General features: G+C 35.8%; 1 protein-coding gene across 1 annotated transcript in view; it reads right to left on the bottom strand.

Moving 5' to 3' along the window:
- Positions 1 to 244: 244 nt before the first annotated feature.
- OSTM1 (osteoclastogenesis associated transmembrane protein 1) overlaps positions 245 to 26,745 on the bottom strand; it is a 33,362-nt gene continuing 6,861 nt past the window's right edge. The window contains exons 2-6 of the mRNA XM_079147612.1: positions 25,029 to 25,143; positions 12,586 to 12,683; positions 8,644 to 8,811; positions 7,136 to 7,301; positions 245 to 2,539 (exon numbers count right to left, since the gene is read on the bottom strand). Coding sequence (XP_079003738.1) covers positions 2,484 to 2,539; positions 7,136 to 7,301; positions 8,644 to 8,811; positions 12,586 to 12,683; positions 25,029 to 25,143 — 603 coding nt within the window. The 3' untranslated portion in view covers positions 245 to 2,483. The remainder of the gene's footprint in view (positions 2,540 to 7,135; positions 7,302 to 8,643; positions 8,812 to 12,585; positions 12,684 to 25,028; positions 25,144 to 26,745) is intronic.

Raw genomic sequence — 26,745 nt, 5'->3', positions numbered from 1 at the left:
TTTGAGGTCAAGTCTTTGGACAATGCAAGCCTAACTATAATGTTGTTCTGGGAAGACATTTAACTTTATTAGGACTACACTGCAATAAAAAGTACAGCCCATCTGTGAACCATTAGAAAATGGTGATCCCAAGAGAAGCAACTTTTGCCAACTAAACTTTGATGTTATTCATTGATTTAGAATTACATGTTAAAATATTTAATGTGATTTTCACCACTCAAATTCAAACAAAAAATAATAATAATCCAAAAGCACATTTTTATTTGCACTAAAGTTATAAGATAGATGGGAATTTAAACTCAATACCTGAAAACTGGGATGTGATGTTAATTATGTCTGAAGTTTCAAAAAATGTATTTAAAAATCCAATTACAGCATTGTGATTTCCTTAAGTTACTTTATTTTAAAGTGTCAAAAACTTAAAGATGTTCTTGTGCATACACATAAGCTATGTGTCTCAATTCATAACTATGGAAAGAATTTTCCATCACTATAAAATGAAATACTTACACTCTAGTGTAGCACTTAATACTTATTTTTTTAAATCTACTACTGCTGATACAACTTCTAAAGAGCAATGACCTCACCAGAAAAATATTAAATGCTGTCTTTTCTTTTTTAAAGTGCTTATTAGCTTTATATCCAAAAGCAATGGTTTTTACAAACACATAATATTGAAAGGTGCTCACAAAGTCACTACTTACAGACTCAAATATGTCATTTTTCTAACTTTGCACATGTAAACAGGTTTCATCTGCATTAATGAAGACTGCTTTCAATGGCCCTCAAACACATGCTTCAAATCAAGACAGCGTTATTTGTACCAGCAACAGGAATAGTGACAGCAGAACAAACTGCAGCATATTTTAAATAGATTACAGCAGACCAAAAAAGCAGTAACAGTTTTTGGATATGTCAGACATCCCAGGATTAGCCTTCTTTCACTCTGCATATGTGTTAAATATTTTTTTTTAAACTATCAAAACACTCTCGTGTCTATGGAGCATTTTTGAGTGTATGAAGAGTTCAAACTCTCTTACTACTTAACTAAACTCTGGTTTCTATACATAGGAGACTTCATATTTTCAACATTTAAAATAAAGCCTATTTCCATAAAGAAAGCAAGAAGGAATTAATAAATGAAATCCTCAGTTCCAAAATCTTGAGAAATAAAATCATGAACAATTCTGAAATAAAGTATTATTTTAAAGGCTGATACAAATATTCCAAAATAGAATTCATTTTCTGAGAGTGAAATGTGTGACTTCATTTTAGTCATATCACTTTTATCTGATTTACACACTTTAGAAAACAAATAGACATCATCTTAATCTAACTCCTTCCTGTGGGAGACTCTCATCTGATTCAGGCCTTCAGTATGTACCATTCGACAGTCTTATAATAAGCATCTCCTCAGGTCTGTTTTCTCAGCCTGAAGTTTGGTACTCCTCCTTTCTCTTCCCTCCAAAAATTCCCCTATATCACAAGAGAAAATTTATATTTAAAAAACTTACAATTTAAATACAATTTAAAGTTGTAATAAATTATAAACTGCCAAATAACTTAATGTAATTCATAATGCAAATCCCTGGTATAAAAAGAATCCATCTTGCCCTGAATATAATAAAGCAGTCCAGTGAATTCAAATTACTTATGAAATAAAGGCAAAAATAAGATGTAAATACTATTTATAAAAGTCAAGTAAGAAACCAGTTACCATAAATCTTTTTACAAAGATAAATGTTATGTGGTTTACCACTTTTAAAAACTGTTAGGAAGGGTTATAATTAGTGGTTTCAAAAATGATTTTAGGGGAAACAGTTTGAATTATGTATTATTGTCATACAGGACATATTAAATATATCTATAACAATAATACCACAATGGTGGGGGGGCATGCACAGTGGTGCACACCTATAATCTCAATTACTGGGCAAGCTGAGGCAGGAGGATCTCGAATTCAAGGCCAGCCTGGGAAACATAATGAGATCCTGTCTCAAAATAATAATAATAATACTGCAATGGAGAATAATTTAAATTAATCTCTGTACTTGCTGTCTTTTGGCAAGTATACTTTTTTTCAAAGTTTTGCTGTGATTAATTTTAAATGTTTGTCTTCAAAAACTTTTCTACTTGAGGTACTTATGTTTATAAGGAGATACTACAAGTCTCAAATAGTAATAACATGCCTAACAAAGATTGTTCTTGCATCTTTTGTTATTGTAATAAATGTACTTTAAAATAGACAACATTGCTATGCTTGAAAATTAAAAATATCCAATTTTAAAAAGGGGTGAAAAGGAAAAGGAAAATTGAAAATTCTTTAAAATTTAAAAATAAATCTAAAGTCCTTGCATTTCTTAAGAACTTGACTTGTCAGATCACAGCTTATCTTCTTTTCAATCAAATTATATCTTCCACCACTCATCTTTGTGGTAAAAGTCATCCATGTGATAAGATGTCAAGCCTTCATCTTGTTGGCTTCAGTTTGCATTTTCTTGAATGTTTGCACTGCTGGTACTGGACTTAAGACGTTTGGCTAGATAAGACAAAAGTATATTTTAACTTAAATTTAATTCTTAAACATGATTATTCATTATTTCTATATAAGCACCGTATTTATCTATTGTTTGAATCTAAATAGATTCAATCTTCTGAAAATTAAAATTCATTTTTTATACCAACCTTGAAAAACAACTTAGTTAGAAACTACATATGACTTTGTTATAAGGAGTACCAAAAAAAAAAAAAAAAAGGAGTACCAAATAAAACAGACATCATCTATAATTTCTTGAACATCACCATCTTAAAATATGTAATATAGATAAAAAGCAATCTACTTAGGTAATGTAAGAGTGCTATAAAGTATAATAATAAAACTATCTTTTTAAAAGTCCAAGCCAGAAATCTAAATCTAAATTCCTCTTAAAAGAAATCAGTGAAAATTTCTATCTGCTAAAGGGTACCCACAAAGATTCTACAGCAATTATTATGCTCCATTATTAAAGACTGAATGATCTTCCATCAAGATCTGGAATAAGACCAGGATATTTGGTCTTTATTCAACATCATGCCACTAATTTTGTCAGTGCAACATAGTGAGAAAAAGAAAAGGAAAGGTATACATATGGAAAGAGAAAAACCTGTTTGTTTTCAGATTAAAAAAATAAATTTAGGGGCTGGAGGTATAACTCAGTGATAGAGATTATGCTTAGCATATTCAAGGCCCTGGGTTCAATTCCCAGTACTGTAGGGGGGAAAAAAATCAGTGAAAGAATTCTATAAAATAACATTGAAGAAATAAATTGTATATCACATGCACATTTACAAACATATACACAAACACAAATATATATAGCTTCAAAGAAAATATGTAACAATCAGTTTTGATTGAGTGCTACTTGGATTGAGTTATTATGGTTAATAGAAAAAATCATGGCTATTTGGCATGGTAATATGTTTTGTTCTTACAGTTAAATAAGAATATTTCTCATTGTCATGCTTTAGAAATGAAAAACAACAGTGCCAGTGTGAGAGCATCTTACACTGAAAAACTAGGAATCTCCTGACTTCAATGGTTGTAACCTAGAGTAAAGGTATGATTTGGAAGACCTGCAGTGGAACTCAGGCACCCATTTTGTTTTGTTTTTGAGCTTTATAAATAATTCTGATAATCAAAAATGAGAACCACTTCTATAGTTTCAATCAGGATCTCCCCTGACTCTCATTGTACATGTAAAATGATAACATGACTTCCTGGACCAGTGTGTTTGCTTTAGCATAAACTTAAGAGCAATGTAAACTAAGAAAAAATAAATAAATAAGGGCCTAAATTAGGGAGGCAAACTAAATCAGCAGATTTTTTTTTGTTTGTTTGTCTGTTGTTTTTTACCTAAAATTACAAAAAGTGATCTAGCTTCTTACCAATTATCAGATTACTTAATAAATTGATCAGACCACAATACTTATAGGTACACATACCCACAACTTCTTGCCTTTTTAGTTTCTTCCTGATAAATCCCCATGGCCTTTAAAATTCCACCCCAGCAATGGTCTAGTGGTAAATTCCACCCCCCCGAAAGCAGAATCATTCTGTGGCCCAACAATACTGTGTCTCCACCTCTATTACACATTGTAATAATTGAATCAGGGTCAGTGTATTCTTTAAGGGCATGAATTATGCCTTGTTCCTTTATCTATTTATTTTATCTTATTTTTTGGTACCAGGGATTGAAACCAGAGGCACTTCACCACTGAGCCACATCCTCAGTCCTTTTTATATTTTTACTTTGAGATAAATCTCACCAAGTTCTTAGGGTCTCGATAAGTTGCTGAGGCTGGCCTCAAACTTGTGATCCTCCTGCCTCAGCCACCAGAATCAATGGGATTATAGGCATGTACTACCTACCGCAACCAACTTGTTCCTTTTTTAAATTCCACTTCCTACCACAATGCTAGTATTTTGGTCAGGATTCAATAATTGCTTGTTATAGTTTAAAGTGTCCCCAAAAAGCTCATGGGTAAGACAATGCAAGAAAGTTCAGAGAAGAACTGACTGGGTTGTGAAAGCCTTACCCCAACTAGTCAATTAATCCTATGATGGGATTAACTGAGAGGTAACTGGAGGAGGTAGGTCAATGGGGGCTTGGGTTTGGGGTATATATTTGTATCTGGTATATATTTGTATCTCTCTGCTTTCTGATTATCATGTGAGCTGCTTCCCTCCTCCACACCCTTCCACCATGATCTCCTGCCTCACCTCCAGCCCTGAGGAATGTAGTCTGCAGTCTATGAATTGAGACCTCTGAAACTGTGAGCCCTTACATAAACTTTTCCTCCTCTACAGTTGTTCTGATGGGGTTCTCAGTCATAGCCGCAAAAAAATTTGACTAAAACACTGCTTGATGAATGGTACCATAAAGAAAAGTAAATGAAAATGTCCATGAGGCAGAAGCACACAGACAAGAACTGCTTGCTTGCCCTAGCACTCCCTCAATGTGTTTCTTAGCAATGCTTCTATGAAAGAAGAGGTGTTACTGTCGAGTTTTGGGACATGCAGTCTAGGAGCCTTTACCTTACATTTGTGTACAGTATGTAGCTCATGAAAAGGACATGGCATGCACTGCTTCTCAATCTTATTTGATCCACATTTTTTCCCCCTGAGGAACACACTTTAGAAAATCCTAACACTAAATACAGTATAATGTTTTTTCATTCAATAAATATTTTTAAGTATCAGGTACTTTCTAGATGTCGATGATGTAATGGTAAAAAAATAAATAAAGTTATTGTTCTGATGGGGATTTCAGTTCAGTTAGGGGAGACAAACAAGGTAGAAAATAAAAAGCTAATTGAAATGACTTAAATTATTTAATTATATAAGCTAAGTGACTGAGTATCCCTAAAGAAAGATGACACAGAAGACTGAAGGGAAGGTGTACTCTTAGATTGTAAAGGGGGTTGCTAAAAGGTCTCCTTGAGCAAGAAACCTGAGTTAAGATCTGTTAGCAAAGTGGGAAGGGCTTTGCAAAGGGGTAGTGTGAATGAGCTTGGTGTCCAAGAGGGACTGAAAGAAGGCCAGCTACCCACAGAATCATGAGCAAGGAGAAGAGAAGTGATGAGTTAGAAAGACAGATAAGTCATGCACGACTAGGAGAGCAGACCCTGGAAATAAAGTCTGGATGTTGCCCTATGAATAACAGGAACACATGAAGGGTTCCAAATGCAACAAGGTCATTGTAAAATCCAAGTTTTAAAATTACTCCAGCCACTATAGAAAGTATGGATTTAGTAGGTCAGATGGAAGCAGGGATGAGTGGGCATCTGTGTTACCACAGGCAAGAGATGATAATGGCTTTAGCTGGGTTGACCAGAGGAGGCAGAGGTAACTTAAGATCAGTTTTTGGAAGCAGGGCTGCCAGAATACTGCAGAGGAACTGAAAGGAGGTAAGGAGGGGAATGTGGGAATAGAGAAATAAAAGAGAGAAAATAACTAAGAAATGATCACAATGTGTCTGCATAGCAGAAGGCTGGTAGTGACTTTAACAATGAAAACAAACAAAAAACCCTGATTTAGAAACAGTAAATACTTCCCACAAAGTTCAGAAGAGTTGCAAGGCAAATAAGATGTTTAAAGTTACACCAAGTGCTGAAAGATAAAACTTCTCAACAGTGAGGTCCATATAATATTTTACTGTCATTAGGACTGATCTATAAGATGTTTACAGACATTTACTTTTAAAAAGCTTTACTAAATATAACATACAACAGACTCCTTTACTAGCCACCGTTTTAAGGTGACAAGACATTACAGGTTCAGTTCAAACTTATCTACATTTAACGATTTTATTTTAAACGTAGGTATATTAGAAGTGAAATCAGAAGAAGTGGGTCCAGGAAGGAATTTAAGGGGAAAAGAACTTTTAAAGCATATGGTCCTAGAATACAAGTAATATCTAAGAGAAAAAAGATAAATGTCTCCCCCGCAAATCATTCTTTTTTAAATACTAAAACTACTAAAAGCCAAGCCCATTCTTTCCTTGTGACAATAAAGGAGACATCTGTGTGATGCAAGAGCCACTCTCTTCTAGCTAGACAAGATCTTCAAGCTAGTGTTTCTCTTGCTCTGCCCTGCTGGCACGGGAGAGAGGAAAGGAATCAGTCCACACTGAGCATGTGCTACAGGTCAAGTAACGTCCTTGGAACTATAATTCTCTCTTGTTCATAAACAAGCAGCAAGTTTGGGCCTTACTCCACCTTTGAGTCCTTCTACCAAGATTCCAATGGTCTAAGAACTCTTTATATCCCTACTACTACCATGTTAGAACTGCAAAGACCCTGCTGATACCTCTCTGCTACTATCAACCTCATTCTGGGAGTAATACAGCTTTCTCATTAATCTGATATTTCAGATGATTTACATGTCCTCTGATTTTTTATAATTAGCACTTATAAAATTCTCACAAATCTCTTCTATTAGTAAGCATAATTGTAGAATGTAAAGCAGAGAGCCATTTTAGGTTGACATACTTTGAGTTCTCAGAATATATATCATTTCTAAAACAGGCATAAACTTTTAAATGCAGGCTGTTATCTAAACAAATGAATAATTGTTAAAACAAAAAACAAAACTTACGCAGAATGAGTTTGCGTTTCTTTTGCTCTGAGTGAAGAAAGCTACTAAGGTAGAAGACAACAGGTAGAAAGAGGATGAACACAGAAACAGCAATAACAGGCACTGTGTCACTGCAAGGAACTGAGCAGTTAAAAGTTCGACTCCAAAGTTTTCGAGTAATGTTCATCTGAAACAACAAATAACATTATTCTATTTTATAGTTAACTTGTCTTCAAGTTCTTATAATTATTTTGTTAATAATTAGTTATTATATAAATTTACATTAATGCAAGCCAGGCATGGTAGTGCACACATGTAATTCCAATGACTCAGGAGGTTGTGCAAATTTGAGGCCAGCCACTGAAACTTGGCAAGACACTATCTCAAAATAAAAAATAAAAGGGCTGGGGATATATGTAGTTCAGTGGTAAAGCACCCCTGGATTCAATTTCTAGTACCACAAAAATAAATAAAAAATAAAATTTATATTAATATAGCAATGCCATATTCAAAATTCATAATACTGACCAAAATATTATGGTCAAGTATATAACAATATCAATCACTCATAGCTTTCAAAGAGAAAACTTAAATTAATAGGAACGTAGTTAAATCCTGTTGTTGTCCTTAAAAAAATTAAAAAAAGTATTATTTACTGAGAGCCGACTTCAAACCAAGAACTATTCTAGGCAATAGGAATAAAGCAGTAAAAACAAAAGTCCTCATGACATAGTGATTTTAAGTGCTTTTTAAACCATCTTTAATATTACTGGTCCACTACAGTTCCCTCTGAGTTGCGGTGATAATTCACACTCATTATTAGCAACTGTTAAGCTTATCAATGTTAATTTCAAGTTCTCTGCTTTGAGCCAATAATCTGTTTCCTCTAATGCCTTCTCAGGCATCTTATTGCCTAAAAAGCCATGATCGCCATCTAGTGGTGACCTATGTAAAGGCAGGCTATTTAATGGAAACAAACTGTTGCTGACCATTCAATTAATACACTATTTACTAAGAGCCCACTGTATGCCAGTCATTATCCTACAGACTGAACAATTAACAAAAAAGTCAGGTTCCTGTCCTCATGTTGTTTTATTTTAGTGAGAGGAGACAGACTATAAACAAGTACTTTCAGATTGTAACAAATGTAAAGAAATAAAACAATCATCAGGTAGGAAGTAAACAAGGAATGGCTTCTCAAACACATTATAGTAAAATCTAGAAACTTTAATAAACAATGAGTACCCAATATAATTTAAAGTAAACATACAACAATGCCCATGCCTCTGAAAATAGCACACATTTTCCAAATTTAAAAAAAAGTCATAAATTATCAACTCACTTGTGAAGTGCCTGATCAATTTCCATTTAGTTTGACAGACCAAGATATTCTACTTTATACCTACTACAGTTATTTCTGGTTAAGACAGCATATGCAGATTCCAATGTGCCTTCAAAAGAGATAATAATACTAAAGGATTATTTAACAACCCTGCAAAAAACACATCAAATCAGAAGCAAGTACTTACTGCATCTTCCACATCAATGCATAAATGCTTTCCAGGTTCAGCCTTATTATCAAGCTCATTGATTTTTTGCATTTCACTGTAGAAACTACTCAGAGTTTTGTATGCTTCATGACAGTTCTTGCAAACTTCTGAGTAATTTTTTGGTGGTAGAAGACTGTGTGCACTCTCCTAAAGTCACAAAGGTAGATATGATACACACAATAAACATCACACACAATATCTCTGTAAACTATCTAATCTCCTAGAGGACTGGAGACAAATCTGGTTGCAAGTGTTGAGTTGTGAGGTCAAGGGCAGTACTAAATCACCTGTATTAAAAGTCTCACAGATTAGAGACCTGGTATATGAGAACCATATACCTGGTACATGAGTGCCAAAATATCTGGCACTTTCTAAATGACCTAAGTGTTGAAAATCACTGCACCAGTCAGTGTTAAATGAAGACAACACTAGCTCATATGACAAGTAATTTATAATAAAGTGCCAGATTTCCCCCAATTATCTCACCATTACATATCAGCACATATCGATCCCACTCTTGTTGAATAAAATATGTCCTTGCCTGTGCTGACTTCACCGAAGTTTGCTGAGAAAGGATTTTTATAATGGAGAAGGAAAAGGCACCACAATTATATCCCCACTCAATTCTCTTATCAGAAAGCTCTTAATCTGGGCCTTTTTAGTCAACAGAAAGAGACAAACTCCATAGCCTAGAATAAGGGAAGTAGATGTAATATACATTAGGAAATCTGTCTTTTACAATTCTAGAGTAACACTTGTCCTTTTTCAAGGACAAGTTTACACATTGCTTTCTACTCCCTTCATTCTTTGCTATATTGCATGGGGAAAGAACATTACTGCACATGGGAATGAAAGAGAAAAGGACAAACCAAAGTAATTAAACTGCTGTAGCCCCTATAACGTTACCTTCACCATCTATTTGGCAGAAAAACTAAGTCTCCCATTAGTCTGCCACAAGAAATAGCCCATCGCCTGTTTTTCACAGAAAAATCTAGCTAGACCCAAAATAAAAAATCAAGCACAGAATCTTGATGGGAATAATTTAGTCATTTTTATTAAAACTCAAAATGCACATGCTTTTCATAATGCAGTTCCACTTCTCTGAGTCTGCCAAACAAATCCTCACAAGTACTCCAAGTTACATGAAAAAAGGCTCTCTGTGGCAGTAGTCTGTAACAGTAAAATACGGACATGTGGCATGACAGCCTTAATCTGCCTGTGGGGATACCCACGTGCTCCGCAAACAGCTGCCTCTCTACAGTCACCAGGACAGGCCAGATTTCCAGAGAAGCTCCCTGCAGGCATCTACTGCCCAAGGTGGATCTTATCTCGCACTTAAACTCACCTCCCTGTCATTCACCTGAGCCACAGCCAATAGGGCCAAAATTTCACTGCTACTGCATTATCTGTTTTGCGGTCTCCTACTGACTCTTCTCCTGAGCTTCCCCCACCACACACACACACAAACCCTAAATAACACTGGAGTATCCCAGGGCTCAGTACTTGGGGCCCCTTCTCCATCTCTCTACATTCACTCTCATCCAGTCTCATGACTGTGAGCACCATCTGGACCTGAGGTCTCCCAAACCTCTATCTCCAGCTCACAATTCTTCCCTGAGCTCCAATCTCACTTATAACTCCATGTTTTATCTTACCTCAGATGTCTAATAGATACACCCTGCTTAACACGGTCAGAACAGAGTTCTTTTTGTTTTTTTATTGTAAACAAATGGGATACATATTGTTTCCCTGTTTGTACATGGCATAAAGGCATACCATTTGTGTAATCATAAATTTACATAAGGTAATGTTGTTTGATTCATTCTGTTATTTTTTCCCTTCCCCCCACCCCTCCAACACCTCTTTTCCCTCTAGACACTCCTTCCTTCCTCCATTCTTGCCCAGAACAGAGTTCTTAATCCACGCCCCTATGATCCACTTCTCCTTGCCTTCCCCATGGCATCGTCCTCTCAGTCACTGAGGGCCAAAGCCTAGGATCACATCCAGCTGCTTTTCTTTCCTTCACTAGAAACCAAAACCACTCCACCAGCAAGTACTGCTACACAAACTTCTAAAATACACCCTGAAATTCATCTGCTTTTCTTCAATGCTGCCAATAATACCCTGGCCCAGTCACCACCAGCCCTTTCCCGGCCAGCCTCCTAACCAGCCTGTACTTCCACACTCCACTCTGGCCTGCCTTCACCTGAGCTCCTCCATGGAGCAGCCAGAGTGGTCTTTCAGCATCTGATGACACCCTGTAACATTCCTGCTTGAAGTGTGCAGGATATTATATCATATAGTATTAAATACAATATTTCTAATTTGCTAGAAACCTGGTTTTAAGGCTTCAGATTATTTCAATGAATTATGGAATTCTATCTTTATCTGGGCAAGAAGAAGTAGCTATTGTCTAATCTTGGAAACTCAGAACTACAGATGCAAACATATTTCTTAAAAATCTTAAGATAAAAGATGCTTAAATATAGAAAATGAAACCATGAAAGAACTAAAATAAAATTTTAAAGTATCTCAATGTAGGAAAAAAAGTCTTCCTAATAAAAACACCAGAAGCCATTATAAAATTGACAAATCTAACAAAATTAAAATTTTCTTCATGATAGAAGAAAACACAATGAAAAGACATCAAACTAGGAAAATAACATTTGCAACTAACATCACAGGAAGAGGGCTGATATCCTACAAATATATTCATTATAATACCGGTCTCTTAAACCAAAGAGTTCCCTGGTCAAAGAAATTTGGTAAATGTGGTCAACACAAATTACCATTTGAAATTTTATAACATACCTGAGTCCACTAAAGGTTCTGAAGTACTGTAGTAAAGCATTTCCCAACCTTGGTAAAATAGTAAACCCTCTTTTTTTTTTTTTTTTTGCAGTACTGGGGATCGAACTCAGGGCCTTGTGCTTGTGAGGCAAGCACTCTACAAGCTAAGCTATCTCCCCAACCCTAAACCCTCTTTTGACAGATCATCTTATTAATGTCCTATAGGACACGTTTTGGAAAATGGGAAGTCTTTTTTGTTTTTCTCAGGGAAATTCATAACTCTATGTAATCACGTTTATTAAAGAGGAAATTACACATACACCCTACAAATGTTTACATCTACTTGTGGGGATTACTTACTTATTGTGCAAATACAAAACTAGTCTTTACCAAGGTTCCAATCTCACACTTCACTACCACCTGGCAAGTTCTAATACCAAAATTCAAGGGTCAAAGATGGAGACAACAAAAATCTACCAGGTAGGATTCTTAAAGGCTACCTTTTATATGATAATTCATTATTCAAGGTTACCTTACTAAATAATGCCTTTTTAAAAAAATTTTTTAGCTGTAGATGGACACAACACCTTTATTTTATTTATGCAGTTTTATGTGGTGCTGAGGATTGAACCCAGTGCCTCACCTGTGCTAATCGAGCATTCCACCAATGAGCCCCAACCCCAACCCCTAAATAACACCTTTTAAAGGGGATAAAATACACTTAAGTAAATATTGAGGCTAAAAGTAAGCTTCCTGTAGACAGAATCATACTGCACAGCGAAATACTTTATTATTGCACAAACAAAGTCAGGGTAAATTACTGTCAGACTAAACAACATTGTGTTTTAATTAAATACCTGCATACCTCAGTTAATGTTTTCACACTCATTATCTCACCAAATTGTCCCTATAAAAACACTTGAAGGTAGGCAGATCAGTTATTACTGTCCCAACTTTACAAATGAGAACTGCAGTCTTAATATTTGCAAGCAGAAGAACTGAAGGGCAGAAATTCAGATCCACTAATTCCACTATGAGTACAGATAAATACCAACAATGTTATAAAGACTTGGAATTAGACATTATTCATTTGTCAAGACAGTATTTTAATCTCAAATATATATGAAGTACCTGAAGGTTATGCTCAAAGCAGGTTAAGGTGAGGTTAAATAGATTGAGGAAATATATTGTGCTGTTTGATAATCCTTCACTGTTGTCTGTTAAACAATCTGTTAAAAAAAAAGTATATTACTATATCACAAGCAACAATTATATGTTGTCAGTTAGCTTTCAAGTTATTATCTTTTGTTTGCACTATAGTAATCCTTTATTTCAGCAAGCATGAAGTATTCTACATAAAAGAATTTTCTAAACGCATGAAGCTCACCCTTATTAGTTTCCAAGTTTTTTTTAAAATCATAGCCATTTGCATGAAAATCTTAAAATAACTGCATACCTTCCTCTTTTTATATTAACAATATACAGTAACAAATAAAATTTAAATTGACTTTTAATGGCAAAAGGTCATAATAATGAAAACCAGCTCTCTTAATAGAGCTATTTAGGCATAACACTGTTTACGCTGCATTAATTTTGCCTCAATTCTTCTGCTTTTTTATCTCTGTGTCAAATTAAGTAGTTCTATGTTTCTTCCAACTTCACTAACGGGGTCATTTATTGTATCTAATAGAGTAGCCTTTTTAATTTGCTCATCCTAATATATCATGATTTGGGAGTCCAGAGACATAAAGGGGTGCAAATTTTACCCAAAATACTGACAAAAAGGCCTCAAGTAAAGTTTGGATAAAAACAGGACTGTCTTACACATTTGTGTAAATCTTACGTGAATTGTATTCTTCTGCGACTTCTACTCTTGCTTAGCATTAGCTCAAGTTCACTCATTCCTTTGGTTTTTTATGAATAAACATATTACAATTTTCTTCTCCATTCTCCCCTCATCAGTGAATCTACTCTTTATCTTCCTTTGTCTTTTTCTCTCCCTGTGTTCTCAGCCTGCTATTCCCAAGCCGGGCTCAACTGTAGGCCCTCAGATTCCATGGCCACAGTGCCATCTAACTCTCCTCAAATCTTTGCCTTCCACATACCACAAACATTCCATCTGCTTCCTCTATTCCTGATTCTGATTATAGAACACTATTACATAAAATTCTAAAATTATACTAGAAGGACCCAATTCAAATTCATGTGACCTATGAAGTCACACAATCATAAATGCCCTATTAATTGCTCTACAGGGATGTTCCACAAGGATGTTCCAAATATTTTCTATTCCCTAGTCCCTAGTTCAACTCCTGTCCCCCTTAATTTCAACAGACAGCTTTATATGGCATCCACCTGACTCAGAAAGTCAGAGCTAACCAAGAGTATCTTCCCAGGCAGACCTGGTAGTCCACACCTATAATATTAGCTACTCAGAGCTGAGGCTGAAGAATCAAAAGTCTGAGGCCAGACTGGGCAATTTAGCATGATCCTGTCTCAAAATCAAATAAAAAGGGCTGGCAATGTAACTCAGTGGAAGAGCACTTGCTTAGCTGCACAAAGCCCTGGGTTCAATCCCTGATACCACCAACGCAAACAAACAAACAAAAAATCTCTTTCAACCAAGAGTGGAGAGATACCTTAGGAAACTATGGCAATAATCCTAATGGAATTTGGAGGACAAGAAAGAGACTGAACAGATAGACACTAGGACACAACACCAAAAGACATCCCATGTACTATGAAAAATGACAATCACAACAATGAAAGCTGACATGTGCTGAGGAATTGTTATGTTCCAAGCACCACAGCTTAGATTTGAAACACATTTACTCATTCAATCCTTGCAGTGATTCTATGAGGCAAGGGTAAGAAGCTTAGAGAAATTAAGGAAGTTGCCCAAGGACATAAAATTGATAAGCAAAAAGCTGGAATTTGTACTCAGTCTCAAACACAGCAAAATAACACATTCACAGCTACATTCTGAACCATTAAAACGTTCAAGACTGAGTTAACAAATACAGGCCAGGGCTCCTCCCTCCCTCCAGCACACACAGATAAACTCACACCATGCAGGGATTCAGGCAGTCACTATCAACTGATCAGAGTTGGCAACCAAGAAGAAACCTAAAACTGGCGGCAATAACCAGCATTTTAAGACTCCTTTCTGCAAATTAGAAACAGGCTCCTCTTCTAGGTGAATGAATTATGAAAGGGCATTCCTTCCTCGGAAGCCAGCTAGAATTCAGCCATTCGCCCCCCTACATATACCGCCTGGGCAGGACCCCCTCTGCACCCAGTGAACACAGGGCCCTCTTGGTAAACCTATTGTTTAGATGCTTTAGTTCTCTCTGAACTCATGTACTCTACATTCTCTGCAGCTTTATTTTCCCAAGAACATGAGTCCCATATTAAATGTTCACCCAATCATTTAAAAATCTGAGGGTTCATTCTATAAATTGAAACTAAGAAACTAAGCCAGAGAAATGAGGTGATATACAGAGGCCCATATATCAAGTTCATAAGGCACTGAAATATCAAATACACTTCCCAGACTCCTATATTCTTTTAATTCTACCATTTTTCTTTACTATTTAATACATTATTCCATTTGTCAGCTTTCACAAAATTCAAATACTATATTCTTTAAAATGTGTGTGTGTGTGTGTGTGTGTGTGTGTGTGTGTGTGTGTGTGTGTGTGTGTGAAAAATCCCCTTTTAATGCTAGTTTAACATCACCATGAAGTACCCTTGAATTCTCTTAGGGATGAGGCAGAGAAGATATAAATAAAAAGAAACACAATTACATAGACACAGAATATTAGCATTTTAAGTTAACAAGACTGAACAAGGCTTTTTGTGTCTGATGTCTTGCAGGAAGTTGAGGGAGCACAATTTCATCCACAGCAACAGGACATCTGTGTTATAAAGAGCCACATCATAACAACATACACACCATAAGGAAAGGAGCGTGTATCCCAGCACTGTCTGCAATAATAGAAAGCCCTTACTATGAGAGAGCAATGCAATTTCTTCTATATAAAATATATAATTAAAAGGATTTATTTAAAAAGTAATTTATAAACAAAGCTTCTCTGAAGAACAAAATGATGTAATCTCTTCTATTTTACTAAAAGCCATTTACATTTCTCTGAAGATAATTTGAAAATTAAGCTAAAAGCTAATATAGACTGGTCATCTGGCTAAGTACTGCACTCAACCATCAAAATTTTTTCAATAACTGTTAGCAGTATCATAAGGCACAAACGAGTTCATTATATAATGGGGTTAAAATGTCTTCATTATTAAAAAGCCCTGACTTTCTGCTTCAAAACAAAGGAACACCAGTGAATTCCTCTTTTATCTTTTTGCTGGAACTGGAGGCATGAGGTTATAAACAGTGAGAAGCTATGTATTTCAGAAATTAGTAAGTTAAAGAATATTAGTAATTATAAAGCTTCCTATAAGCACTAAGTGAAGTGGTCATTATGAATTTCCCTCTCAGATAATCAATGGAGCCTCATCAAGGACACATTAGCATAGCTTCTTTCTCAGTGAGGGCTCAGGCTTCTGCTAAAGAGGCATTCTTAAAGGTGTTAAGGATCCAAGTAAAGACCTTACACAGAACCCAATAAATCATCATAATGGGAATTATGCATCTTTAAATAAAGCATTTGGCATCTATTACAAGTTTGTGTAAAGAACTCTGCTGTTTTCAAAACTAGTTTTAGAGAAAATAATAATCACCAATTTTTGAAAAACAGGGCCAACTTCAGAATATATAAAACTGGAAACTTTTAATTAAACTTAACAAGAAAATGTAGACATTTTAAAGATATAAATAAGTAAATCAGATGCTTAGAACATTTTTGCTAGATAAAATATGGGAAAGAGCTCTCATTAACTGACTTTCTGGTTAACCAGTACGTTTTACTATTGATTTTTCAAGCATCAATACATAAGCTATATGTAATAATTTAAGGTTAATCTTCCTTTTATGAATCAGAATGTGTATCAGGATTACACAGTGATTCAATAGCGTCTCAAAAATTATCATTCAGATCACTCTAGAAATAGGTTGTTCATAAAGAAACAGTGGGTTTTCAGCAGGTAAGATCTAACATCTGAACTGGTTAATTTGGATGCCCTTCTTAATACAGTACGTCATGATAGATACTACCTGCCAAAGAACCAAGTACTTTACAATAAAACAGTCCATGGTCTCATCGAATCTGGTCGTTCTGCTAATCATTCAACTTGGTATGTGCAAGATAACCAGGTAAGGTCTCAATAACAAGGCTATATATTCCTATTCCTATGTCAACAATGTCAACAATACACTCCTGCTAACAGCTTTATAATTCTGTACAGGAGAAACTGTTACTATACTTTCTTCTTAGGAGTCATTCTCCACAAGGAAAAACTAGTTTCCATGTTATTTGTACTGTGGTAGGAAGAGTGGACTCTTAACACTTCTTTTGATGATCCATCAATTTCTAATAATTCATTTCCTACCAAGACCAATACTATTCAAAGACAGAAATTCTGAGGAGAAAAGGCATGTGGATGCCACTCACTCCTCTACTGGATTCCTACCCTTCTTTTTATTAACCAATAACCACAGAAACTAGATGCCAACCCTATTTCAAGTTAAACTGGGCTGAGGATATGGCTCAGTGATAGAGACCCTGCCTACCATGCATAAGTCCCTGAGTTCAATCCCTAGTACTGCCAAAGAAGTGGGGGGAAAGAGTTAAATCAAGTGGAGGTTTGAGGCTGTGTATTATTTTTAATAATATTCCTTCCCACAATATCTTTTTATGTATATTTTTAAATAATACTATTTTTACAAAAACTCCAATAGCTCCTGCTATGGTCTGAATACAATCATGCATCACTTAAGGACAGGGATACATTCTGAGAAAAGCTTCATTAGATAATTTTTTACTGTGTGAATGTCAGAGCATATGTAAATAAGTTGCGGATAGTATAGCCTAGGCTACACGGTATAGTGTCATGCTACTCAGTTATAAAACTATAAAGCATACTATTGTACTAGATTATAACACAATGGTTAACAGTTATGCATCTAAACAGATAGTAAAGGCACAGTAAAACTAGAGTACAAAAAATTTAAAATGGCAACCTATACAGGGCACTGGCCATGAGTGGTGCTTGCAGGACTAGAGCTACTCTCGATGAATCACTGAGTGGTGAGTGAATACAAAGGCCTAGAACATTAACTGTAGACTTTATAAACACTGAACATTTAGGCTACACTAAATTCATTCATAAGATTTTTCTTACTTCAATAATAAACTGACCTTAACTTGCTGTAACTTTTTTATTCTATGAACTTTTACATTTTTTTTAAACTTTTTGAATCTCTTGTAATAATATTTAGCTTAAAACATACATACTGAGCTGGGCACAGTGGCACACACCTGTAATCCCAGCAGCTGGGAGGCTAAAGTAGGAGCATCATGAGTTCAAAGCCAGCCTCAGCAAAAGGGAGGCACAAAGCAACTCACTGAGACCCTGTCTCTAAATAAAATACAAAACAGGGCTGGGGATGTGACTTAGTGGTTAAGTGCCACTGAGTTCAATACCCGGTATCCCCACCCCACCCCCCCCCCAAAAAAATACATGCTACATTGTACAGCTGTACAAGAATATTTTTCTGTATATCTTTAGTTTTCTTCTATTTTTAATTTTTAAAAATCTTTTTTTTGGGGGGGGGTTGTAATAGGGACTGAAACCCAGGGCATTCTGCCACTGTGCTGCATTCCCAACCCTTCATATTTTTTCAGACAGGTCTCATTAAGTTGCAAAGGCTGGTCTCAAACTTGCACTCCTCCTGCCTCAATCTCCCAAATTGCTGGGATTATAGGCATGTGCCACTGCACCGTTTTCGTTAAGAATGAAGACACAAGACTGGGCACTGTGGCACTTACCTGTTTGATATGACTTAATAATGGTTATTATGGAGATTAGTATAGAATGAAGGAAGCCAGATGTTAATCATGAATACAATGGAGAATGATCCAAACAGCATTTCTATTGGGATGGAACCTTCAAGGCTGTCCATTCCATCATAGGCCCAGAGTGCTAGAACCTTGAAGGCAAAGCAGTTTCAAGGGAAGGCATGCCATGGGACCTCAAGTCTCCGCTCCCTGCATTTCAATGCATTGCTCCTTGGATGTCCCAGCTGTGGTCCAGGAGGCCCCGGTGCAGCCTGGTTATCACTGTATATGGCACGAGCTGTAAACCCCCGTGGCATCTATATGGGGCTAACTTTGTAGGCACAAGGTGTTGCTTGAGCTATGAAGTCATGGCTACCTCAACCTAGATTTCAAAGGCTGCCTTGGAAAACCTAGGGGTGCCAGGCAGAGATATGCCACAGGGGTGGGGATGCTATAGAGTCCCCACTAGGGCAATGTAAATAGAGCAGGGTTGCCAAAGAGAGCCCCTGCTAGAGCAATACTCTGCTGAGTCATGGGGTTGGGACCACCAGATAGTCCCCATTAAGGTAATGCCCCCCCAGAACTGTGATCCAGGTCATGACAGATAGCCCAGACAGGGGTAACACCTAGTAGAGCTATGGGGATGGGTCCACCCCCAACACTACAGACCTAAAGAGCTTCCAGTATAGAACTCCTGCCTGGGAGAGCCAAAGGCCTGCAAATCCAACAAGAGCTGCAGCAAGCAAAGCCATGGAGACTGGGGCAACCAGAGCCTTGGGGACCCAACCCTCAGTGGGTCCAGAAGGCAGGACATGGAGTCAAAGATTATCCTCAAGTCTCAAGATTTATTTAATACTCTCGGCTCTGTTGAGTTTTGGACTTAACATGTAACCTGTTATTCCTTCCTTCTTTCCTACTACTTTTCTTTAGAATGGAAATATATTTCCTAAGAATGGTGCATCACTGTATTTTGGAAGCATGTAACTTGTTTGATTTCACAGATTCACAGCTGAAGAGCAATCTGCCTCAGGATGAAACATATCTTTAAGTCTCACCTATATCAAGTTCAGAAGACATTTCGATGAAACTCTGAATGTAGACTTTTAAAGTTGATGCTAGAACAAGTTAAGACTTTGGGAAATACTGGGATGGAGTATATTCTGCATGTGAGGAGAACATGAATTTGGGAGTCAAGGGTGGGATTGCATGGTCTGAATGTGTACCCCAAAGTTCATGTGTTGAAACTTAATGGTCAATATGACCACTAAGGATCAAGTGGTGGGACCTTTAAAGGTGATTAAGTCATAAGGACTTCTTTCTCATGAGTGGGATCAAGGCCCTTAGAAAAGAAGCTTCACACAGGGTTTTGTTCCTTTTGGCTATTCCACTCTTCTGCTATGTGAAGACATAATATTTGTCCCCCTTTTGCCCCTTCTGTCCCATCTGCCATTGAGAACAGAGCAGATGATTCCATCTTTGAGGATTAGGCCTTCACCAGACACTGAACCTGCTGGAGCCATGATCTTAGACTTCCCAGTCTCCGGGACTATGAGAAATAAATTTCTGTTGTTTATACATTACCTAGTCTGTGGTATTTTGTTACAGCAACACAAAGATAACCTCTTAAAGTCACTTAAAGTTTTTTTTTACTTATATAATTAATAGTTTTATACTTACTAGCATAGGGAAGAAAAAAATAGACATTTTATATCAAAATATATATTTGTACAAAATGGATCACATATTGGTTTAAGTCTCAGTTAAAAACAAAATTTTAAATCAGTGGTCTTTGTTCTTCTTTTGTGATTTTTTTTTTTTCCTTTTAGATGACAGACCATACCAACTCCATACTATTTACTATTAGGATCCCTATTGAGGGATGGGAGGGGTGGGGGGAAGGGAAAAAATAACAGAATGAATCAAACAACATTGCCCTATGTAAATTTATGATTTTTAATAAAAAAAAAAAATCAATCCTTGTTTTTTACCAATTGAAAATTTGATGAATGTACCATAAGTTCTCATTTAATTAATAGCCTATTGAATATGGCAGTCAGACATTGGTATATACGACTTGATTTTATTGTATCTTCCAATTTTGGTATTTTTGAAATCTTTATAATAATTCGTTTTATACCTTTGTCCAGTATTAGTACTAGACTTTGGTTTTCTAGATTTTAGTCTTCTGTTGTCCCACTGGTGAGGATCAGTACTGTGTTTTCTCTAATCCCATCTGTTAGTCACTTACCTTTCAATTTCCTTGTTTCCTTGCAGATTTTCAATAATAGACCTATAGTTAGATATGTCAGTTCAAGAGTCATAATCCTAAGTTTACAGATCTTTTGATATGTCCTCTATACAGAAAAATGTAAATGGAATGCAATTTTCATATAATATTAAAGAGTTTTTAATTACTTAAGTAATTGAAGTTATGAATTTCTTATATGGGGCCAATTAAAAAATGTCTCTATGCTCTATTCCCATCTTTTAAAAACTTAACTAATCAGCAATACATAAATATGGTCTCATATAGAAATTAAAACTTTGTCTTGACTATCTGCATTTTAATCTGCTTCTTAGGTGTCATCAATGTTATATCATGTATAATCTTTGAAGTTTTTTCATGCTGTTATCAAAAGACATATGTACCTATCAAAAATGGTTATTCAGTATTTGTTATAAAAATGGTAACATGATTATTCTAAAATGTTTTCCCTACTGAATATTGCTTAATATTATTTAATAAAAGTACATACATACTTTTTAAGTGCTACACAGCATACTACATATAACAGTTCAATGATTTTTTAAATCAGAACCATCTGAAGAAGTTTTAGAGTATTTAAGTTTTTAGATATGAGTATGCTCTGAGAATTTATAAGAATTTTCAAGTGCTGTTGATACATCTGGTCTGAGGGTCATACTTCTAGAAACTCTGCCTTGTTTAGTTATTCTTTCATTGATGAACTGTAGAATTATGACTGCTTTTTCACTGTTGTGAATAAATGATATAATGATTATCTTTGTACTCCACTGGTCACTTGAACTGAATGTTTCTCAAGAGCAGATTGCAAGAAGTGAAATCCCTGTTGTGCACCATTACAATTTTTCTTGATGCATTATAATTATACATTTTTAATTGATGCATTATAATTATACATAGTAGTTACACAGTTGTATGTGCACATAGCAATTTGGTTGATTCCATTCCTTTTTTCCACTTTTCTCCCTCCACCTAGTACCTTTCCTCTATGGGGCTCCCAATTTTTCTTCCTTTCTGCTCTCTAACTTCCACATATGAGAGAAAACATGACCCTTCACTTTCTGAATCTGCCTTTTTCCCTTAATATAATGCTTTCAAGTTCTCTCCATTTTCTAGCAAATGACATAATTTCATTCTTTATGCCAGACAAAACTCCATTGTGCATATGTACCACATTTTCTTTATCCATTCGTCTAGGCTGGTTCCATAATTTGGCTATTGTGAATTCTGTGCTATAAACATGGGTGTGCATGTATTGCTAATACTAGTATGCTCACTTTATTTTTCCTTTATATATTCTTTTATTGGTGCATTATAATTGTAAATAATAGTGGGATTCATTGTTATATATTGGTAATACACATAACACAGTTAGGTCAATTCCATTAACTCCCCGTTTCTTCCCCCAGTCCCCTTTATCTACTCTATTGGACTCCTGTTTATTTTCATGAGATTCCCTCTTCCTACACCCCAATTTTTTCTCTCTGTTTTCCACATATGAGAAAGAACATAGTACCTTTTACTTTCTGAGTTTGACTTATTTCGTTTAACATAATGCTCTCAAGTTCCATCCATTTTCTAGCAACTGACAATTTCGTGCTTATTTGTGACTGGATAAAACTTGATTGTGTATATATAACACATTTTTTTTTTTGTCTATTCATCTGTTGATGGACACCTAGGCTGCTTTCGTAATTTGGCTATTGTGAATTGTACTGCTATAGACATGGATGTGCATGTATTGTCATAGTATGCTGAGTATGGATAAATACCAATAAAGGAGTGGTATTGCTGTGTTAAAAAAAAAAAAAAAAGATCCCTATTACTGGCATCACTTATCAGCTGTGTATCTGCTAATTTAATAATCCAATCATTGAAAAAAGGCAACTAAGATAAGTGGGTTAGTGGTTCCTGCTCAACAATTTAACACAGGTTCTGAGAAAGTCGAGCATTCTTTGTGTTTAAATAAAAAGGCAAATAAAAATCCAGAAATTTGTTTTGAATATTTATATTGTGATTTTTGTGTATATACAAAATGACAGCACCCTACTTAAATTTCTGATTGGGAATAATTAGTTTAAAATTTCAGTGTGATGTGACAATCTCCTTCCATTTTATTAAAAGAGTAAATACACTTTATATTCTTTTACACACTTTTAAAGGCCATGATTTTAAAAACAATGACTGGATAAATAGGACATGGATTTTCTTTTAAGTGCAAGGATAAAAAGAAGCATTTACATGATTTAATATCAACATAATACAGCTAGGATGCAATGAAATCAATGCTTAATAGATCTGAGGTTGTTAAAGACGCAGCTGTGTGAGAACTTGCTGCTGATGCCTGATCAATGCAGGGTTGACATTAGAAGATGTATACTTCCATTTTTAAAAAGGTTTTTTTTTTTTTTCTACACATTATCTAGTTTGAATTTTAAGTAGTACTAATTGATCTCTGGAGGGGTGTGGAGAGAACTTTACATTTATATTCTTAGTAAAAGATCTGACTTTTAAGCTGGGTATGGTGGCACACACCTATAATTTTAGCTCCTTGGGAGGCCAAAGCAGGAGAATCACAGGCTCAAGGTCAGCCTGGACAACTTAGCGAGGCCCTGAGTCAAAATAATTTTTTTTTTAAAAAGGGCTGGGGATGTTACTCAGTGGTAGAGCACATACAAGCATGTGGCCGGCCCCTGGTTCAACCACCAGTACCACCACCAAAAAAAAAAAAAAGGCTTACAGTTGTAATATGAAACAAGTCTATGTCTACAGTATACTACAGTATAAAAGTTAAATTTTAGTGGGGCTAAGTGTATTTATATTTCTTAAAATGGGGAACTGTACAATGACTTTGCCAAACTGCACTTTAATTCTTTTTTTTGTTTGTTTGTTTGTTTTTTGGTACTGAGGATTGAACCCAGGGACGCATAACCACTGAGCCACATCCACAACCCTTTTTTTATATTTTATTTAGAGACAGGGTCTCTCTGAGTTGCTTAGGACCTTGCTAAGCTGCTGAGGCTGGCTTTGAACTCGTGATCCTCCTGTCTCAGCCTCACAAGCCACTGGGATTACAGGTGTGCACCACTATGCCCAGCTAGATATGCAGAATTTTAATCCATCCTGTCCTCTACTTCCATGGCCCCTGCCCTCCACCACGTTTTCTTGTTATTCTCTTTCTTTTCCAAGGGGGTTCTATTTTTTACTTGGAAAGTGCCAGGCTAAGTGATATTTTAAAAACCTGGTTTTAACCTGCAGTAATTCTTGCTGTCTTAATATTCCACACACATTATCCATACCAAAGATATTACACTATATAGCCCTTTCTTAATAATATGATAGTGTTCTAAGCAGTATAAAAACATGTTGGCCTAAATGATAAACTACAGTATCAGCCAAGGTCCCACCTTCCCTTTCCAAGTTTATCTCTCCTTGTGCTTCCAAGACTCTGAGCTTGGGCCCAGGATGCCTCTTTATCAGCCACATCCTTCCTCTCATCTCCACTTACAGAAACCATGCCCAGTCATAAGCCGAGGATCAAAAAGTACCTCTTGCACCAAGTCATTTCAAATTCTCCCCAGTTAGATTTATTTTCTACTTTCCCCAAAGACCCTAAAGCATGTATTTGTCCACCCTAGGTTATATACTTGTAAATACATCTTTGTCCCTCACTGAATTATAAAAGTTGAAAGATAACTGCCTAGCACATAGTTGGTGTTCAAAATACATCTAAATTGAAACAGTGATTTTAATTGTTACAAATACCTGAAAATAGCATTCTATTATGCAAAAACATACATATTTGCAAAGCTGGAAGAACAAATGTTACCTCCCTCTCCCTTTCTCTCTCTCTCTCTCTCACACACATACACACAAACACCATTTGACAGATTATTATAAACATCATAATTATTATATTAAACAGTTAACATTTCTTGAACATTAACTATATAACAGGCACTCAACTAAATGCTTTATACAATTTATTCATTTAATTTTTAACACAATCATTTAAGAGAGGTTCTAACATTACCACCGATTTACAAACAAGGAAACTGAAGTTTCAAGAGGCAAAATTAATTGACTAAAATCCAGCAGCTAGTAAGTAGCAGGGGTCAAGATCAAACCCTGCCTGACTTCAAAGCTTGTATTATTCTCTGTTACACTTTTCTAACTTTCAGTGTTTGCCCAAGTAGTTACCACTAATAAACTATGATGTGAAGACAGTTCATTTAAACTTAGTTTCAAAAGCATTATAGAGCCTCAGAGATTCTAAAATCGACTAAAATAAAATCTGAAATTTATACCACTGAACCACAAGTGTAACATGAAAAGAAGGAATTACGTACCTGCACAATTTGCCTCCTTCCACGTGGTATTAAAAAACTCAGAGAGAATCACAACTATTTGCATTCTATCTGCCCTTAAAAGACTTCTGACACAATTCTGACTCTCTGAAGTATTCTGAAACAAAAGAAAGATAGAAAAATGCAATCTGATTATTTTTAGACTTTTCAAACAACGTAAGGCAAAAATCTTGTAAAATAATTAAAACATTTATTATAAACCTTGTAAGATTCTGAAATGATCAGATAATGGTGACATTAATAATAACAATGAGAATGAAACAATCAGCAGCTATCATTTATTGGGATCAGTTTCACCTGTAAGAGAAGAAAATTTCTGCTTTTTAAACAAGCATTTGCTTCTATAGTTCAGTCTCAACTACTTAGGTCTCAGTAGCTTGTGTGTCATAATCTCTTACTTTTTATGCACAGGGGAAAATTCTGGAACACTACCAAAATGCAGCAGTAGGTATCTATGAATAACAGAAATATGGCATTTTAAATTTCACTTTTGCTTCTCTTAAGCTAAATTTTTCTTCAGTGAAAATATGTTTATACACACTTGTACATATGTACATACATACACACACATAGTTTTTAATCTGTGGGTAGATGATCACAAATCATCTGGTTCCATTTGGGTGATATTTGATTCAAAGTCTTATAATCCATGAAAAAAATCCAGTGACATACCCAGTGAATATCCAAACAGTTGGTACTAAGGAAAATATGCTTTCTACAGATCATCTTAAACATGAGATAAACTCATGCTATGCAAATAAACCCAAGCTCCGAAATCACTTAATCCTACTGTTTCCTTTCCTTTGTGTCTCAAGCAAAAAACTATGTTCTGCTGACTCTTCATTCCTTCAATTATTTAACTCCTGCTATTTACCAGGCACCAAAAGAATCCTGGAGTTTTGACCACATAAAAAGTATGAGAATGCCTTCAATAGCCAGGCTTCTAGAACCTCCCTGCAGACACAGTTAAGGAGCTATACAGCAGGACAAGTAATAAGAGACAGTGTTAACTCTAGGGAAAGAACTGATCAGTTGTGTGGGGTGAGAAAGAAGGGCAGGCTTAAAGCAAGGATTCCTGCTTTCAAATATTACTGACACTCATTTGGGAAAGCTAATCCTCTTTCTGATTTAGTTTTGTCATCTCATCAAAAAATACAAATGAGTGCTTGCTTTTAAAAGAGTGAACTGAACAAAATACTTTAAAGTTATTTTCCTGGAATGCTCTCAAAGCAATATAAGTAGTAGGAGAAAATTTGTATTTTTTGAGGGGTGGGGGTTATCAGGGACTGAACCCACCACTGAGCTATAACTACAGCCTCTTTCACTTTTTATTTCTGAGACAGGGTCTCATTAAGTTGCCCAGGCTGGCCTCAAATTGCAATTCTCCTGCCTCAGCCTCCTGAGTTGTTGGGATTGTAGTTGTACACCACCATATCCTGCTCTATATTCTTAAATAGAGCTTGGTCAAGAAATCCAACATGCCTGGATCAGTAGTTGATAATCCTGAACAGCTGACCTAACCTGCCTGGGGTTCAGTTTCACAATCATGAGTTCTATAGTTACTATATTAAATGAAATAACATGATAATCATTTAATATAACATCTGGCACACAGGAACTGCTATATGCTGTTTTTTACCTTGCAACCTTGCTACCAACCTGGAATGCTCCAAGTGGATATATTTGGCTAAAAGTACTC

The sequence above is a fragment of the Sciurus vulgaris genome, assembly GCF_902686455.1.
Source record: "Sciurus vulgaris genome assembly, chromosome: 7".
In the NCBI taxonomy this organism is placed as follows: Eukaryota; Metazoa; Chordata; class Mammalia; order Rodentia; family Sciuridae; genus Sciurus; species Sciurus vulgaris.
Note: the sequence above shows the minus strand (reverse complement) of the source record. Positions and strands in the feature narration are given on the sequence as shown.